The sequence below is a fragment of the Herpailurus yagouaroundi genome, unplaced genomic scaffold (assembly GCF_014898765.1).
Source record: "Herpailurus yagouaroundi ecotype Mexico unplaced genomic scaffold, PumYag 295, whole genome shotgun sequence".
In the NCBI taxonomy this organism is placed as follows: domain Eukaryota; kingdom Metazoa; phylum Chordata; class Mammalia; order Carnivora; family Felidae; genus Herpailurus; species Herpailurus yagouaroundi.
This window is the reverse complement of record NW_024412512.1, coordinates 63,988-79,435: the sequence shown is the minus strand read 5'-3', so window position 1 is coordinate 79,435 and position 15,448 is coordinate 63,988. Positions and strand designations below refer to the sequence as shown.

The 15,448-nt window shown below is 60.7% G+C and overlaps 1 protein-coding gene and 1 long non-coding RNA gene across 2 annotated transcripts; one reads left to right on the top strand and one right to left on the bottom strand.

The window, feature by feature from the left end:
• Positions 1-5,125: 5,125 nt before the first annotated feature.
• On the bottom strand, positions 5,126-7,463 carry LOC121021545 (uncharacterized). Its single transcript, XM_040461985.1, has 3 exons — positions 7,373-7,463; positions 6,798-7,264; positions 5,126-5,985 (listed from the first exon to the last, which is right to left on the bottom strand). The coding sequence occupies exons 1-3, from the start codon at positions 7,461-7,463 to the stop codon at positions 5,464-5,466; spliced, it is 1,080 nt and encodes a 359-aa protein (XP_040317919.1). The 3' UTR covers positions 5,126-5,463.
• Positions 7,464-10,571: 3,108 nt separating this feature from the next.
• On the top strand, positions 10,572-14,931 carry LOC121021475 (uncharacterized). Its single transcript, XR_005786552.1, has 3 exons — positions 10,572-10,736; positions 12,827-14,105; positions 14,401-14,931. It is a non-coding gene; the product is annotated as an uncharacterized LOC121021475 (long non-coding RNA).
• Positions 14,932-15,448: the final 517 nt, after the last annotated feature.

The window sequence follows — 15,448 nt, the reverse complement described above, 5'->3', positions numbered from 1 at the left end:
AGTGTTAGATAGAAAACACTGGCAAGGTGGCCAAGAGGCCACCGAGGGAGGTGTCCGTGGCTGAGATGAGGCCCCCAGTGTCTCAGGCCAGCCCCTGAGTCCTATCGATTGCTGGAAGGGGGGAGGGCACGCGTGAAAGGGATGGGGGCAGGGGCTCCGATGAGAACCCACACTGATCACCACACTTGGGCAATCCACAAGCGGGGAGGCCTACAACACACGTGCATTCCCGACTCCAGAGGCCCCGGCGTGTATGAATTAGATGTTTCGTGACTGGGCCAGGGCCTCAGGGGAGGCTCTGGGGGTGCCCCAGCTCGTATGTACGTAGGAGCAGGTCGGTCTCCTTTTTCTTTTACATTTGCTGCCCTTTATCCCATCCCAGCCTTGCCTGCCAGCTGCTTCCTCATTAATGATTTAGGGTGAGAGTGGGTGTGTGATCACCTTGTATCTGTTTGAGAGTTTTGAAAACACGATCTTCTCAGTGGCAGGAGCAAGGGAGGGAGAAGCCAGACGGGTGGAGGGGACTGGCCTCCCAGACCCCTGGGAGGGGGCCTGCTGGGGCCCCCTTCCTCATTTCAGATCAGATTGCGGGGGGGGGGGGGGGAGGGCTGTTGATACGGTGCCTGTTTACTCTTTTGTCAAAATGAAAACACAGGACCAGGCCAGTCCCCCCTTGCCTCCCTGTGGGCTTTCCCCTGTGTTTCAAACGGAAATGGTTAATAGTTTTGGAATATTTGTTCATGTGTGTGTTTATTCATGCCTGGATTACAAAAACAGTAGGCTGGGGGGCAGGGCAGGGGTCGAGGGAGTGGGCTTGCAGGGTTCACCCTGTCTCCATCCCGCATAGGCCTCCCAGCTTCTCTGACCCATTCTCTAGATGTCTGTTGGAGCTGGGACTGGAGGACCAATCCAACAGGCTGCCCCCAGCCCCTCCAAGCTGGAGCCCCGCCCCTGCCCCAGCTGGGTGGCCTGGAGCCTGGCCTGGCCCACAGGGAGGTCGGACCACAGGGAGCTCGGAGGCAGGACTGAAACGGCTTACTCTAGCCTGACGATATTCACATCAGAGCGTGCCTACTGCCCTGTGGTGGGGTCACGCTCCCCAGCCCCAAGGCTTCTTGCCCACCCTCCTCTTTAATTAGGGGAGGAACCGCAGGCCTCTTCCTCCCCTTCCCCTGCCAGGCCCTGCCCAGCCTCCAGCCCCTAGGGGAAACCCTGTCCCTGCAAGGTCCTTCCCCTGAATTGTCGCGGTCACCTCTCAAGGGTCGTCTCATCCCGGACCCCTCCGCCCTTCCCAGATGCAGCCTCCAGAGAAACCCTGCGTCTCCCCAGGGCCTGCCCTGAGCCGGAGCTGTCTCTTCACCCCAGGCAGCCTGACCATGCATTGGCCACCTCCCCGCACACTTCCCTGTTGTAACTTTTTAATCGTCGGCTAGGAAATACTTTCATTTCCTTTCCCCAAATAGAGGTGGAGTGAGCTGCCTGAGCCTCTCAGCCCGTAGGAGGACCCACCCCGCCTGACCCAGGCCGCTCCACCTTGCTGCAGAGGGGTGGACAGTGAGGCCAGTCCTCCAGAGGCTCAGGGAGGAGTTAGCCCCGGACTCAGTCGCCGCGCGCGCACCCACCACTCGCCCTCGGCCCCACGACTCAACAGCAGCCCCAAAGCGGAAGGACCCAGCGTCGGCCGGGAGTGGTTAACGCAACGTGTGTCCACCGTGCACGTGCACGTCCGCAGATGACCGTGTCCGTGGCGCACGCACCCGTTACCCAGGTGTGTCCCCCGCGCACGCGCACGTCCCTCGGCCGCCAGCAGGAGCGAGGCGCCCGCCCCCGCCAACCCGCGGACGGACCCCGGACGCACGACGCTCAGGGAGGGAACCAGCCACGAGAGGCCACGCGGGGTGTGAGTCCGCCGGCGCGAAACGTCCAGAACAGGCCCATCCACGGACGGGAAGGGGGCGGGGGGAGGCAAGGGGATGAGGGGCAGGGGGCCTGTGTCCTGGTGATGAAATAAATATTCTCAGACTGGCTGTGGTGCTGGCTGCACAGCTCGTAAGGGCTGAGTGGTAAGGGCGTGAGTCGCGTCTAATAAAGATAAAGCCACTTGTAAGAACTCACTCCCACGAAGCTGGCAGTGCCATCCGCCGGCGAGGGCTGGGTGGGGAGCGCGCGAACGGCCGCCGGCGGAGGGGTGCGGTGCGGCCACTTTGGGAAACAGCCTGGCGGCTTCTTACAAAGTTGCCTGTGGGCCTTCCCGGAAGGGCAGGTGCTCCCGCGTGCTCACCCAAGAGAGAGGCGTAGAGGTCGTTCCCAGAAGCGTGGACGAGAGTCTCCATAGCGGCTCTTCGGAAATGGCGCCGGGACGCCGGAGGGACAGGGACGCAGGCTGCTCGCCAGGCCCGGCGGGCAGTGGCACTGCTTGACCTCCTGGTGTGTTACAGAACTGCCCCGGGACTCGGAGCCGCCAGGCTGTCCCAGGCATTTTGGGGAGCGGGCCTGTGATCGCAGGCGGGTGAAGTTCAGGCCGGGGTGTCACTCCCTGGCGACTGGGGCGCTCTGGGGGCTCCCGGGCTGAGCGGGAGGCGGGGGGCGCTTGGGGGAGCTCCCGAGCTGAGCAGGGGGGGGCGCCGCTGGGGCCCTCGGGGGGGGGGGGCTCACAGGCTGAGCAGGGCGGGGCGGCTAAGGCCGCCGCGTAAAAGGCTGTGCGATGGGGACGGCGCTGTCTGGAAGTTATAGCTCCGTGGACATCCGACTTGGGAAGACTTGGTTGTCATTACTGGCGCGCGTGTGGCGTGCAGCGTGCTCACAAGGCCTGGCGTGCGGAGCTCTGAAGCGGCCGAGCCTCGCTCACCTCGCCGCATCCACACCTTACCTGGTCTCCTGCGTTCCGGTTCAGACACCCCTTACCTGGCCCATATCATCGATTCGTTAACATCCACGTCCCGGGCGACAGCGCCATGGAACAAAGCACATTCGACACACGCGTCTTCTCCCAAAGGCATGTCACAGCCTTCCGGTGGTCGGGAACGCTCGGGGGGCCCGTTTAAAGCTGAATCACCCAGAAAAAGCACCAACATGCAAAACACACGCACCAAATAAGCCTCCGAAAGGGCGCTTCTCTCCGAGCAGACCTGAAACGAGAAGGCCGGGTGTTGCCGTCGGAGACCCGCGGTTTTGCCGGCCTGGGTGTGCCCGCGAGGGGCCACAACAGCGCCGGGAGGGTCAGCTCAGGATACATTTGACAAATCCACAGAAAGATTTTATACATACGTTTACAAACAAAGACAAATAAACGTTAGTGAGTAGGTGAATTTGTAAATCCAGACTCTATAGCAAGGATCTAGCAAAATTTGAATCTACGCCCCCCCCCCCCCATAACGTGGCCGCTGGTCCCACGTGGCTAAGTTTACCTTAATCACGAAGAAGTGAAACGACCGGTTTCCAGTCTACCACGCTCCCTGCGCACCTGGCGGCTCCACAGTCTCAAGGTGAGGAGGCCGTGTCCACGGTGGTGGGAAGTCCCCGCGCAGGGAGCTGAGGGACAGCTGTTTGTGGCCATTTCCTGTTCCTGTTCTGCTTTGCGGGACCAGGGGCCCACCTGCCCGCATCACCTGCCGGCTGCGTGTTCTCGGGCCTCCGCGCATGTGGCTGCGCTGGGTACAGGGGGTCATCCCGCTGCCGGTAGATGGGTGTGCGTGTGTGTGTGTGTGTGTGTGTGTGTGTCGGGACCCGTGGAGAGGAAGAGCGGGCCCTGCGGGTGGACGGGGCTGAGAAGCAGCGCTGCTGGGAGTGTGTTAGGTGTCGTTCCAAAGGGGTGACTACAAGGAACAGCATCAGGGGCAGAGGGAACAGCAACCTTGGGCTGACAGTCTGAGGGACAGGGTAAGCGCGGTCCGGGCTGGACAGGGTTCGGGGTGGGCGGCCGCACAACAAGGAGGGAAGCCAGCAAGACTCTGGGGTGCAGGCAGTGCGCCCCTGGCTGGGGGCGGGCGGCCGGCGGAGGTCATGTGCAAGGGTGAGCCCGGAAAACGCACAGCAGCACGGGGAATCGGTGGGAGGGGGCTGTGTGTGGAGAAAGTGCAGCAAGCTGCCAGGGGCCGCTGACCTGTGATTCCTCATTCCGGGCGGTTTTCTCGGTAGTGGCTTTAGTGACGTAATTTATACACCATGATTCACCGACACATGTTGTACCACTCAGTGGTTTTTAGTACATCCACAGGGTCCTACAATTCCAGAACATTCCATCTCCCCAAAAGCAACCCCATCCCCATCCCCATCAGCCATCACCTCCACCCCCCAGCCCCTCCCTTGGCCCCCACGAGCCCCCTTCCCGTCCGTGGGTGAGCCTGTTCTGGACGTTTCACGCAGGCGGACTCACACCCCGTGTGCCCGCTCGTGTCTGGTTCCCTCCCTGAGTGTCGTGTGTTCAGGGTGCGTCCACGGGGCGGCGGGGGTGGGCGCCTCGCTCCTGCTCGTGGCCGAGGGGTGTGGACATGTCGTGTGTGTCCGCCCACCCACTGAAGTTTCCACCCTTGGCTGCCATGGACGTGCGCCCCCGTCTCTCCCGCGTGGGCTCTGCACGTTCCCCGGGGGGGCTGCAGCATAAACAAGCTGTTTCTGTCCCGGCTTTAGAGGCGTTAGGTATGAGATCACAGCACTGGCAGTCTCCTCCTTGTGTCCTCACAGGATCTTCCCTGGGTGTCCCTGTAAGGGTCAGGGTGACCCTCGTGACCTTGCCATAACTCGATCACCTGTGTAAAGACCCTGTGTCCCATCTGGTCCCCCCAGCGTTCCTGTTTTGGGGGTGACTTTCTGCTGGGCCGCCCCGTCTGCGTTCCCGCCACGGCAGTCAAAGGCCGCTGTCCGTCCACGGATGCGCCACGCCGTCTTTACTGTTGCGATCCCTCGGCCTCCCGTGTCCTCGTTCTGTCCCCGACCCCATCGGGACACCGCGTGAATCGGGTTCGCACTCTCCTTAGCCCCCACTGGGCTGAGACGCTTTCTCCACCTCTTCTCCGGTGGATGCCCCGGGCAGGCGGTCAGGAGGAGGACTGGACAGGCTTCCTGCAGGATGTCCCCTCCCCTCCCCCCCCCCCGGGTTCGTCCCACGATGGCTCTGAGCGAAGCGTCTGGCTCATGCCGTCACACCTGGGGCCCCCGCTGCCCACGAGGCTCCTCACCGCTGACGTTGACCTTGGTCTCCGGCCGGGTGTGCCGGTCGGGCTCCACACGGTCCTCGTGGGCAGGGGTCGCCGTGTGCAGCCCACGCAGAAGGGTAGGCCAGGGGCCTTTCTGTCAAGGTGCTGGCGGTGGGGACACAGGCCTCTGCCGGGCACCGGGCCTCAGGAAGGTGGACAACAGACACAGACCGAGGGCAGCACACGTCGGCAGCTGTGACAGGCGCCCACCGGAAGTGGCTGCCAGAGACGGGAAGGCAGGAAGGGGAGGCCACATCTAGTCTGGGGCTCAGGCCACGAGTGCACAGGAGGGAACCCCAAAGGCCTGTGTTGGGTTAGATGGTGGTCCCCAAGCAGTGTGTCCACATCCTGACCTCTGGCAGCCAGAAACGCAGCCGTATTTGCAAGTAGGGTCTCCACGGACGTGATACGTTGGAATGAGGTCATGGTGGAGCAGGGAGGCCCTGATGCAATGGCTCATGTCCTTGTAAGAGGGAAATGCAGGCAGGGACGCAGGGAGAAGCTGTGTGACGACTGATGACGGGTGGGGGATGGGGGGAATGGGGCCGTGAACCCCGGGGCACCAAGGTCTCCGGCAACACCAGGCAGACTCCCCCACGGCCTCCAGAAGGAGTCGCCCCGCCAGGCCCCACGCAGGGGGAATACTTGAGTGTCGTTCTCTGGAAACCCGGACCGACCGTGGTCCTTGGTGACACGGCCACAGGAAACCTGTCTTGCCTGCGATCCTGGGGGGCTGGAAGGGCGGAGTGACGGCTGTGAAGTCACGATGGGGCAGCTCGCTTCCGCGGTCCTGCAAAATTCATGAACAGGAAGATGTCTCGATTATGAGGAGGGAACGCGAGCCGGGCTGTAAGCGATCCCGTGGCCACCTGTTCACCTGCCACCTGCCTGTCCGCAGGGTCACGGGCATGAGGGGACCGCAGCCCCCACCGCCCCCTCCCCAGTGAGGAGCCCCCAGACTCAGCCGTGTGGCAGACCCAGAAGGGCCCAACTGATGTCCGCTGGCCGGTGTTGGGGACGCCTGTGGGTGTCACCCTGGGAGCTCCTGGCGGGGAGGGGTGGATACCGCTCAGCCCCACAGTGCCCAAGACGCCCCCCCCCCCGCCCTGAGAACGACCTGCCCCCAGCGTCTTCTGCAGTCATGCTCCCCAGAGGTTGGGCCTCCACATTGTAGGAGACGTGGGAAGCCAGTTCTGGAAGGATCCAGGCACAGAGGACGCTGGGACTCCAGGACAGAAGGCAGACTAGCCTCAGGTTTCATAACAGGCACCATGTGAAACCCAGACTGGGAGCCTCTTGCTGGAGGCACCGCGGCATTAATAGTTTATGGTGGGAAACAGATACGTGATCCCTGTGGGCAGCACCAGCTCCAGCGGCCTGAGGGCCACCTGCCCGGGCGAGGCCCCCGACAACCCACCCTGGGCCCAGGGCAAGGCCCGTCTGCACGTTGGGCTGAACGCACTAGAAGGTGGCCAATGCAGAGGCCACCCCTTCTGGGCCTCGAGACGCTGTGTCCCCGGTTATTGCCGTTTTGGTGGGCCAAGGTGTGGGGGCTGCGTGGGTGCTCCACCAGAGGGGTTTGGGCGAAGGCCTGTCACGCACCTGCAGGGGCTTCTGCTCCTGGCTGCCTGGTGGCCGGGGGGTGGGGGGGGGGGGCGGGGGAGCCGCTGGCTCCAAATTCCTCAGCGGCTTTGATGCGTGTTTCCGCACAGCAGTTGGATGAATGACCAACAAGCACACGAAGACGCGCTCAGCCGTCAGGGAAATGCTAACTGAACCTACAGTGAGCTGGCGCCTCAGACCCTCAGACCCACGAGGGCGGATGACGAGTGTGGGCCAGGCTGTGGGGGCTGGAGCCCTCCCAGCGGGAAGCGAAACGCTGCGGCCACCGTGGAAAACAGTGGCTGTTCCTCCAGAGGTAAACCTGGAGTCACCAAACGCCCCAGACACAAAGGGCGTGAGACTCCACGTGTGTGAAGCTTCCAGAACAGGCTCATCCACAGATGGGCAGGGGGCTGCTGGCGACGGCGGCTGCTTCTCGTTCCTGAGACTTTTTGTCCATGTTTTTTCTTACTGAACTTAAAATTTATGTACGTCAAATTCTCACTGTACACAATTAGCCGCGTAGAAGAAAACGAGAAACCAGCCGTGACAGCCCCCAAGCCAGTGAGACCTGCCTTTAGCCTCAGAGGCCCTCCTGCCGGAACGGGTCCTGTATCCGCTCGTCTCGAATGGGGGACGCGCGCACACGCGGACACAGGCGTGCATCTCGCCTGCTTATCCCGTGTACCGCGTGCGTGTTGATTCACACGCGTAACTGGGATCCCAGTCCGTGCGTGCTGAGCGCTGGCCGAAAATGACTGCATACGGTCGAGGGTGGCCCATCATCACTCCCAAGCGTGACAGGTCCGTGGGTCTCAGGTGGCCCTCCAGCCTTCTGTGCCCATGTTACCTGGACACATTAAAGCCCACCCAGGGGGGTTTAGCGTCCAACGTTGGCTCACGTCACGATCTCACGGTTCCTGGGCTCAAGCCCCGCGTCGGGCTCCGTGCTGACAGCTCGGAGCCTGGAGCCTGCTTCGGATTCAGTGTCTCCCTCTCTCTCTGCCACTCGTCTACTTGCGCTCTCTCTCTCTCTCTCTCTCTCTCTCTCTCTCTCAAAAATGAATAAACATTAAACAATTTTTTTAAATAAATAAATAAATAAATAAATAAATAATAAATAAAACAAAATAAGATGAAACCGACCTCAGCCCCCAGGCTCAGGTAGAAAATACTCAAACATCGACCTGCTGCAGAGCAGGGGGTGCGCATCCTGGCAGTCAGCCTGGAGGTGACCGCTGCTGGTGTTTTGGTGTTATCACATGGAGCAGGTTTTAAAAATTGTATTTTGTAGCTTTATTCTGTCTTGGCCGAAGTGAAACCCGTTTCTCCCTTCCCTTTATTTGGTTTCTGGATGATCCTAAAATTCCTCCTGAAACCATTTTTTTAAAGGGTATTATGGCAAAATGCACATATCATAACATGTATCCTTTTTACAATTTCCAAGTGCACAGCTCAGCGGCACTGAGCACACTCACGGTCCCGCAACCACCCCCACCATCTGTCTCCAGAACTTTCCATGTTCCCAAACTGGGGCTCTGGAAAAAACGCCATTTTTTTTAAAATTATTTTTTAATGTTTATTCATTAAAAAAATTATTTTTAATGTTTATTTTTGAAAGAGAGAGAGAGCATGAGCAGGGGAGGGGCAGAGAGAGAGGGAAACACAGAATCCGAAACAGGCTCCAGGCTCTGAGCTGTCAGCACAGAGCCTGACATGGGGCTTGAACCCACAAACCGTGTGATCGGGACCTGAGCCAAAGCTGAATGCTTAGCCGACTGAGCCACCCAGGCGCCCCAATGTTTATTCATTTTCAGAGAGAGAGAAGAGAGAAAGAGAGAGAGAGAGAGAGAGAGAGACAGAACGAGTGGGGGAGGGAGCAGAGAGAGGGGAAGACATAGAATCCGAAGCAGGGTCCAGCCTCTGAGCTGTCAGCACAGAGCCCGACATGGGGCTCGAACCCACGAACCACGAGATCATGACCTGAGCCGAAGTCGGATGCTTAACCGACTCAGTTTAAGCTGAGCCAGCCAGGCGCCCCGGGGAAACACCATCTTTAACTCGCACTGGTCATGGCTTCTGATGGTCGCACCTCTTCCTCCTGGTCTACCTGCCGCACGGGAGCCCGCCACCGCCCTCGTCCCGCTGGCGGGGCACCTCTTGCCCTGGCCCCTCACACTCACCGGCTGGCCTGGCTTCTCGTCACTTGCCGACGACTTACTAGCGGCCACAGGCCGCGGTCAGCCCTGAACCCAGGCGCTGCTCAGCACACACACGTTTCTGGCTGGCCCCGGCCCCACAGTCGACAGGGGCCGTTACCCTCCCCAAGCACAGCTGGCCTGGGACCTGCCGCCTGTCCTGTCTGGTTCTGGGACCACCGGCCCCTCCCTTCAACCAGCCCAACGGCCAAGAGCCTTCCCGTCTGAACCACAAAGCTCAGCAAACAAGAAGAAGAAAAGCCCAGAGGGACTGAGGTGACCGTCTTTCTTTTCCTAAAGTCCAATATCCTTTTTTTTCTTTAATGTTTATTTATTTTTGAGAGAGAGAGGGAGAGAGAGAGAGAGAGAGAGAGAGAGAGAGAGAATCCCAAGCAGGCTCCACACTGTCAGCACAGAGCCCGACGTGGGGCTCGGACTCATGAACCCCGATCTATCAACCTGAGCTGAAGTTGGACGCATAACTGACCGAGCCACCCAGGTGCCCCCGATGTCCTTGTTTTTTTCAAAAGCAAGCTACATTTTGTCTTGCCCCTCCCCCCAAGCTTCTCTGACCACCAGGGCTTAACATTCCCAGACATTCCCCTGGCGGAAAATTCTAAACTCAGGTGGGAAGAGCAGGCCTGGCTGGCTGCTTGTTTTCTTGGCGACTTCCTTTTTGCCGAAGATAAAATCGGTCCCAAGAATAAAAACGAACATACTGAGATACTCGTGTTTATCTCCAAAGCACAGCCTCTGGCCTCCGGAATGTTCTTGTGTCATTTCCAGATATTGTGTGGGGTTCCGGCAGACAGCATGGACACGGCCGACAGAGAACAGGGCCAAGGCTTTAGAGGCAGTTCGTGGTTATTTCTTCCTGGGAAACCTTGGTCTCTGGAACCTTCCATGGCGGTGCATTTACACCCCAGACCGCGCAGAATTCAAACCGTGAGGGCCTCCCACCCAGACCCCGAGTCCCCCACAAGGCAGCACCACTGTGCCTGGACCTCAGCAGTGCCCCCGATGCTTTCTTATCAAGGACTTGCAGCAGGAGTGGAAGGGGGCCAGGAGGAGGGTTTGGGGCAGTTTTGATTGCTTTTTCGTTAATAATTTTCCTTGTTCCTCCCCCAGGACACCGAGAGGCTGCAGGGAGCCTGGGTGGGCCCTGGAGGCCCCGGGAGGGGAAACCGGCCCACATGCCTGGCATTCCTGCTCTGCTTCCACATTGTTTGTTTGTTTGTTTTAAATTACAGCCGGCAGGAGTTCCTTTCTCCTTTCAGATTCTGCTGGGACTTTTAGCAAGTTCTAGAACCACCCCCTGGCCCAGGCAGGGAACGTTCCAGCACCCTCCGGGCTACACCCCCCTCTCCCCACCCAGACACCCACACCGAGGATTATTTTTCCTTGGAGTGTGTGCATCTAGGCTGCACGTGCACCCTGGCCACGCAGAGCCCACGCCCAGTGTCTCTGGGCCTCCCCCGCCCCCGTCGGAACCGGAACCGCCACCCTGCGGGGAGGTGGGGGGTGGGGAACGGCCCCGCCGAGGGCAGCAAAGAGCAGATTTCTGCCGCTTGGCCAGGCTGAGCTGCGGTGGACGCCGAGCCTGGGTCCGGGGGAGGGGGCGCGACCGTGGACGCCGGTGGACAGCGGCCAGCCTCCCTGGTGAGGAATCCCAGCTCTCTGTGAGGTGCACACGCCAGGCCTGTCTTTCCACGAAGTCAGCTTTATTCGGTCATAAAGCAAGGTTAGTGTCATCGCGAGACGGGTTCGGGATCGGAACTCAGTGACATTTCACGACGGGTGGAACTTGGCTTCCTCGTGCACGGGCACACGAGGCCGGGCGGCCTGGGTCAGGTTGAGCTGGGTCAGCTTGGGCACAGGCTGCTTACTGGGCTTGAGCGGCAGAAAGTCTGTTTTGTTCAGAGGTCAGTCTGGAGAGTCTGACGTTTGTGCGAATCCTCCCCTTTAAGGGGATTTAATCAGACTTAGGCCTCGGCTGCTGGCGTCCCTGCCTGACGTGAGCCACCCCATCTTGATCTCCACGCAGGCCCTCGGGTTCCCGGCGGGATTCCACTGAGCCCGCAGCCCCGTGTCTGTGTCCCAGTGTGCAGTGAGTGACCTCCTCGGGGTGGGGGGGGGGGGACAGCGGGCTGCTTCACTGCCCGGACCCTGACAGGGTGTCTATGCTAGGGGCACGGGGGGGCACGCCTTGCAGAGCTCAGAGGTCAGGTCAGCTGGGAGCCCGCGACCTCAGGGGCACTGGTGTGGGGCGGGGAAGGCCCCAGAGCCCCCCTGTGCGACCAGGCCTCCTTCTGGAATGAAAAGTGGGGAGAAACAAGGTAACGTCTCAGGCCCCTGTGTGAGCCGGACGGTTTTTGCCATGAGATGGTTCTCGGGAAACTGGAGATGTGGGGCCAGGCTCAGGCGCGAAGTAGGTGCTGGGGGTCCCGCGGCGGCAGCCCGCCCAGCACAGAGCTGCATGCAGGGGTTCCGGCCAGTGAGCCACCAGCGCCTGGGGTTGGGGGGAAGGAGAGTTGCTCGGAGAATTCCTGTTTTCCTAAATTGAGGGTAAGTTCGCATAATGTAGAATTATCCATTTTTAAGTGAACAATTCAGGGGCATTTGGTACGTTGGTTATATTGTGCCACCATCACCCCTATCTAGTTCCAGCACATTCCATCACCCCAAAAGAAGCCCCGTCTCATCAGCCATCATCTCCCCCCACCCCCACGAGCCCCCTTCTCATCTGTGGATGAGCCTGTTCTGGACGTTTCACACACGCGGGCTCACACCCCGTGTGGCCTCTCGTGTCCGGGTCCCTCCCTGAGCGTCTTGTGTTCGGGTCCGTCACTCCTGCTCGCGGCTCAGTGATGTGCGCGTGCACGGGGGACACGGTCTGTGGACGTGCGCGTGCACCGTGGACACGTCGTGTGTGTCCCTCCACAAGTGGGCGGGCATCTTTGGCTGCTGGGAACAGTTGTGAGCGGGCATCGTGGGCACACTCGCGTGTGCAGTTTGCGACATGCACACACGGGCAGCGAGTCTCTGCCTGGCTGTCTTCCACAGCGGCCGCCCCGTTTTACCGTCTTCCCATCGCTGCGTGGACGCGGCGCGGATCCTGGGGTCGGACCCTGGCCTTGGTGCCTGGTGGACTCAGGCTGTCGCCAGGCACCGCGGACCACGTGGTGTGTTTTCATCATCCGAGAGCCGGGTGCACGGAGAGGGCTGGGAAGCTGGACAAGTTTGGGCAGCCCCACGCTGCGCTGCCGCCTTGGACTCCGTGGGCTGGTAAAACCTGCCCCGAGTGTTTGCCGCACCACTTTCTTGAGCGTGAGGTTCGTGTCCCCGCGAGGCAAGGCGAGGCGCCAGGGGCCATGACTGCTTGCTCGTCTGTAGTTGCACCTGGTGGCTTCTTTCCAGCGTTTCCTTCCTGAAGTGGGGGTATGGGGGGTGGGGGGAGGGGGAGGGCAGAGCAGGGATTCCCTCCCCCTCTACCCCCCCCAGCCTGCAGGAGCCCAGGCAGCCTTTTACCCTCCCCTCCAGGCCTCATCGCAACTCGGGAAACTGAGGCTCAGGCAGTCCCAGTCGGTCACTCCTCCCAGAGGTGGGGGATATGAAGCATCATCTGCCTGATCCTGGTTTCCAGCCACCTTCAGGGTCTGTCCGGGCACTGGCAACCCGCCTGGGTCCCGTGGATTCCTGTGATGGTCTCACAGACGGTGGCCTGAGCTCTGCGGAGGCAAATGATGTCCACACACAGCCCACGGTGTTTACAGCAGCTTCATTCGTAATTGGCCAAACTTGGGAGCAAGTGTGCTGCCCTTCCTTCAACAGGTGACAGATAGACTGTGGTCCATCCGGCACTAAGAACAAGCCATCGAGCCACGCAGAGCCACAGAGGAGCCTCGGACGCACAGCACTCGGTGACAGAAGCCAGGCTGAGGAGGCGACACACGGGGTGGTTCCAAGTCCAGGATGTTCTGGACAAGGCAGGACCACGGAGGCACGGCTGCCGGGGTGGGGGAGGGTGAATGGGAGGAGCACAGGAATTTCGGGGCCATGGGTCTACTCCGGACAACACCGTGGTGGTGGGCAGGTGTCCGTGACATTCGTCCGAACCCACGGGGTGTGCAGCACCAGGAGTGACCTCGTGTCCGCTGTGGACCCTGGTTCGTCACGTTCAGAGCTGGCTCACCCGTGTGACTAACGTACCAGACCAATGCACATTGCTAATGATGAAAAGACACCACGGTGAGGGAGACGGAGGGAACTCTATGCAGGTCCTGCTCAGTTTTTTGTAACCCTCAAACTGATTTTTTTAAAAAGCCTATTTTTTTTTTTTAAACAAGGATACTGAGAAGCAGGGCGTGGGTCCTTGTAAAGCGAGGTCTGGATGTGACACCGATGACAAAACGAGCAGAGGATCTGAACAGCTGTTTCTCCGAAGAAGCCATCCGGATGGCCACCAGACACATGAAAAGATGCTCAGCATCGCTCAGCATCAGGGAAACGCACGTCAGAACCACAGTGAGTCCCCACCTCCCGCAGTTCGGAGCGGCTGAAATCCACAGCTCAGGAAACACGTGTTGGCCAGGACGCGGAGAAACGGGAACCCTCTTGCACTGCTGGTGGGAGTGCAAACCAGTGCAGCCGCTCTGGAGAACAGTGTGGAGGGTCCTGAGAGCACAAATAGTACCCTTGGGTCCAGCAATTGCACCACTAGGTATTTTCCCAGAGGGAGTGGAAGCTCTGGCGCGAAAGCATCTCTGCTCTTCTAAGCTCACGGGGGGGGGGGGGGGCTTCTCATAGCGGCCCAGACACCAGCGGCCCGTGCCCCGCGGCGGATGAGCGCGTGAAGACGTATCCGCACCTCACATCTTGTCTGTCCGCCCAACGGAGTCCCATCCAGCCTCAGAAAAGGCGATCGGGCCATTTGTGACGAGTGGCGGGGCACGGAGGGCCTTGTGCTGAGGGGCCCAGCCGGACCGAAAACACGAGCACCGTAAGATCCTACTGCCACCTCAAGCTCACAGGAGCGGAGACGGCAAATGTGGCCTCCAGGGACTCGAGGGGGACAGGGAGATTCATCAAAGCACAAACTTCCAGTTACGAGGTGAGAAGGTTCGGGGCGCCTGGGTGGCGCAGTCGGTTAAGCGTCTGACTTCAGCCAGGTCACGATCTCGCGGTCCGTGAGTTCGAGCCCCGCGTCGGCCTCTGGGCTGATGGCTCAGAGCCTGGAGCCTGTTTCCGATTCTGTGTCTCCCTCTCTCTCTGCCCCTCCCCCGTTCATGCTCTGTCTCTCTCTGTCCCAAAAATAAATAAACGTTGAAAAAAAAATTAAAAAAAAAAAGAAGAGAACGTTTTAAAAAACAAAACAAAACAAAACAAAAACAAAAAAAAAAAACGAGGTGAGAAGGTTCTGAGGATCTAACGCACAGCCTGGCACACGTGGCGGTTGCTGAGAGAGGGTCCCATTCATTGCTGGGCATCCATCACTGTTGATAACTTTCAGAACATCGTGTCGCCCAAAAAGCAACGCGTCCCAGCGCCTCCCCCGGCCGCCACGAGCCCCCTTCCTGTCCGTGGATGAGCCTGCTCCGGACGTTTCACACACGTGGACTCACACCCCCGCGCGGCCTCTCGTGCCTGGTTGTCTCCGTGAGCGTCGCGCGTTCAGGGTCCATCCGCCGGGCGGCGGGGGCGGGCGCCTCGCTCCTGCGCGCGGCCGAGGGATGTGCGCGTGCGCGGGGGACACGGTCGTCTGTGGACGTGCGCGTGCGCGGTGGGCACAGTCCTCTGTGGGCGTGCGCGTGCGCGTGCGCGGCCGACACGCCGGAGGGGCGTGGGCGTGCACAGGGGGCGCCTGGGTGTGGCCACCTCCTGCGTACCGCAAGCGCGTGTGTGCAGGTTTGTGCGGAGCTCGGTGTTCGGGGCTCTGATTCGCTTTCAGGCGGGGGCGGGGGAGCGTTGGTGGGTCCCACGGGGAGTCCACGTTTGACCTTCCGAGGAAGGGCCGACCGGTGAACAGCCCAGCGAGGCCCCTCGTGGCGCGGCTGCCTCTCGGCTGCTCCCCGGAGGGGGGCGGGGACTGACGTGTCCTGCCCGTGACTTATTGATGAGCGCAGCTCGGTGGAGCCGGGAGAATTTTCCACGGTTCACGGTTCCCGTTATAAATGGGGCTGGCGTGAGAGCACGGGCTGCAGGGCCGGCGGGGGGGGGGGGGGGGGCCCCCGGGCCCGGGACAAGGCCGCCCCACGCCGGCTGCCTCCTGTGGCATCTGCAGTCCCCGAGTGTGGTCAGGACCACCGTGCTCCCCAGCGGCCAGCCACGCCTGGCTCACGACCCTTTGAGGGGCTGGGATGGCCGCTACCGCCCTCGGGGCAAATGCAGGGGCTTCCGGCTGCCTTCGCGTCTGTGACCCCCCCCCCACCCTTTCTTCCGGGGGGGTGCCCTGCA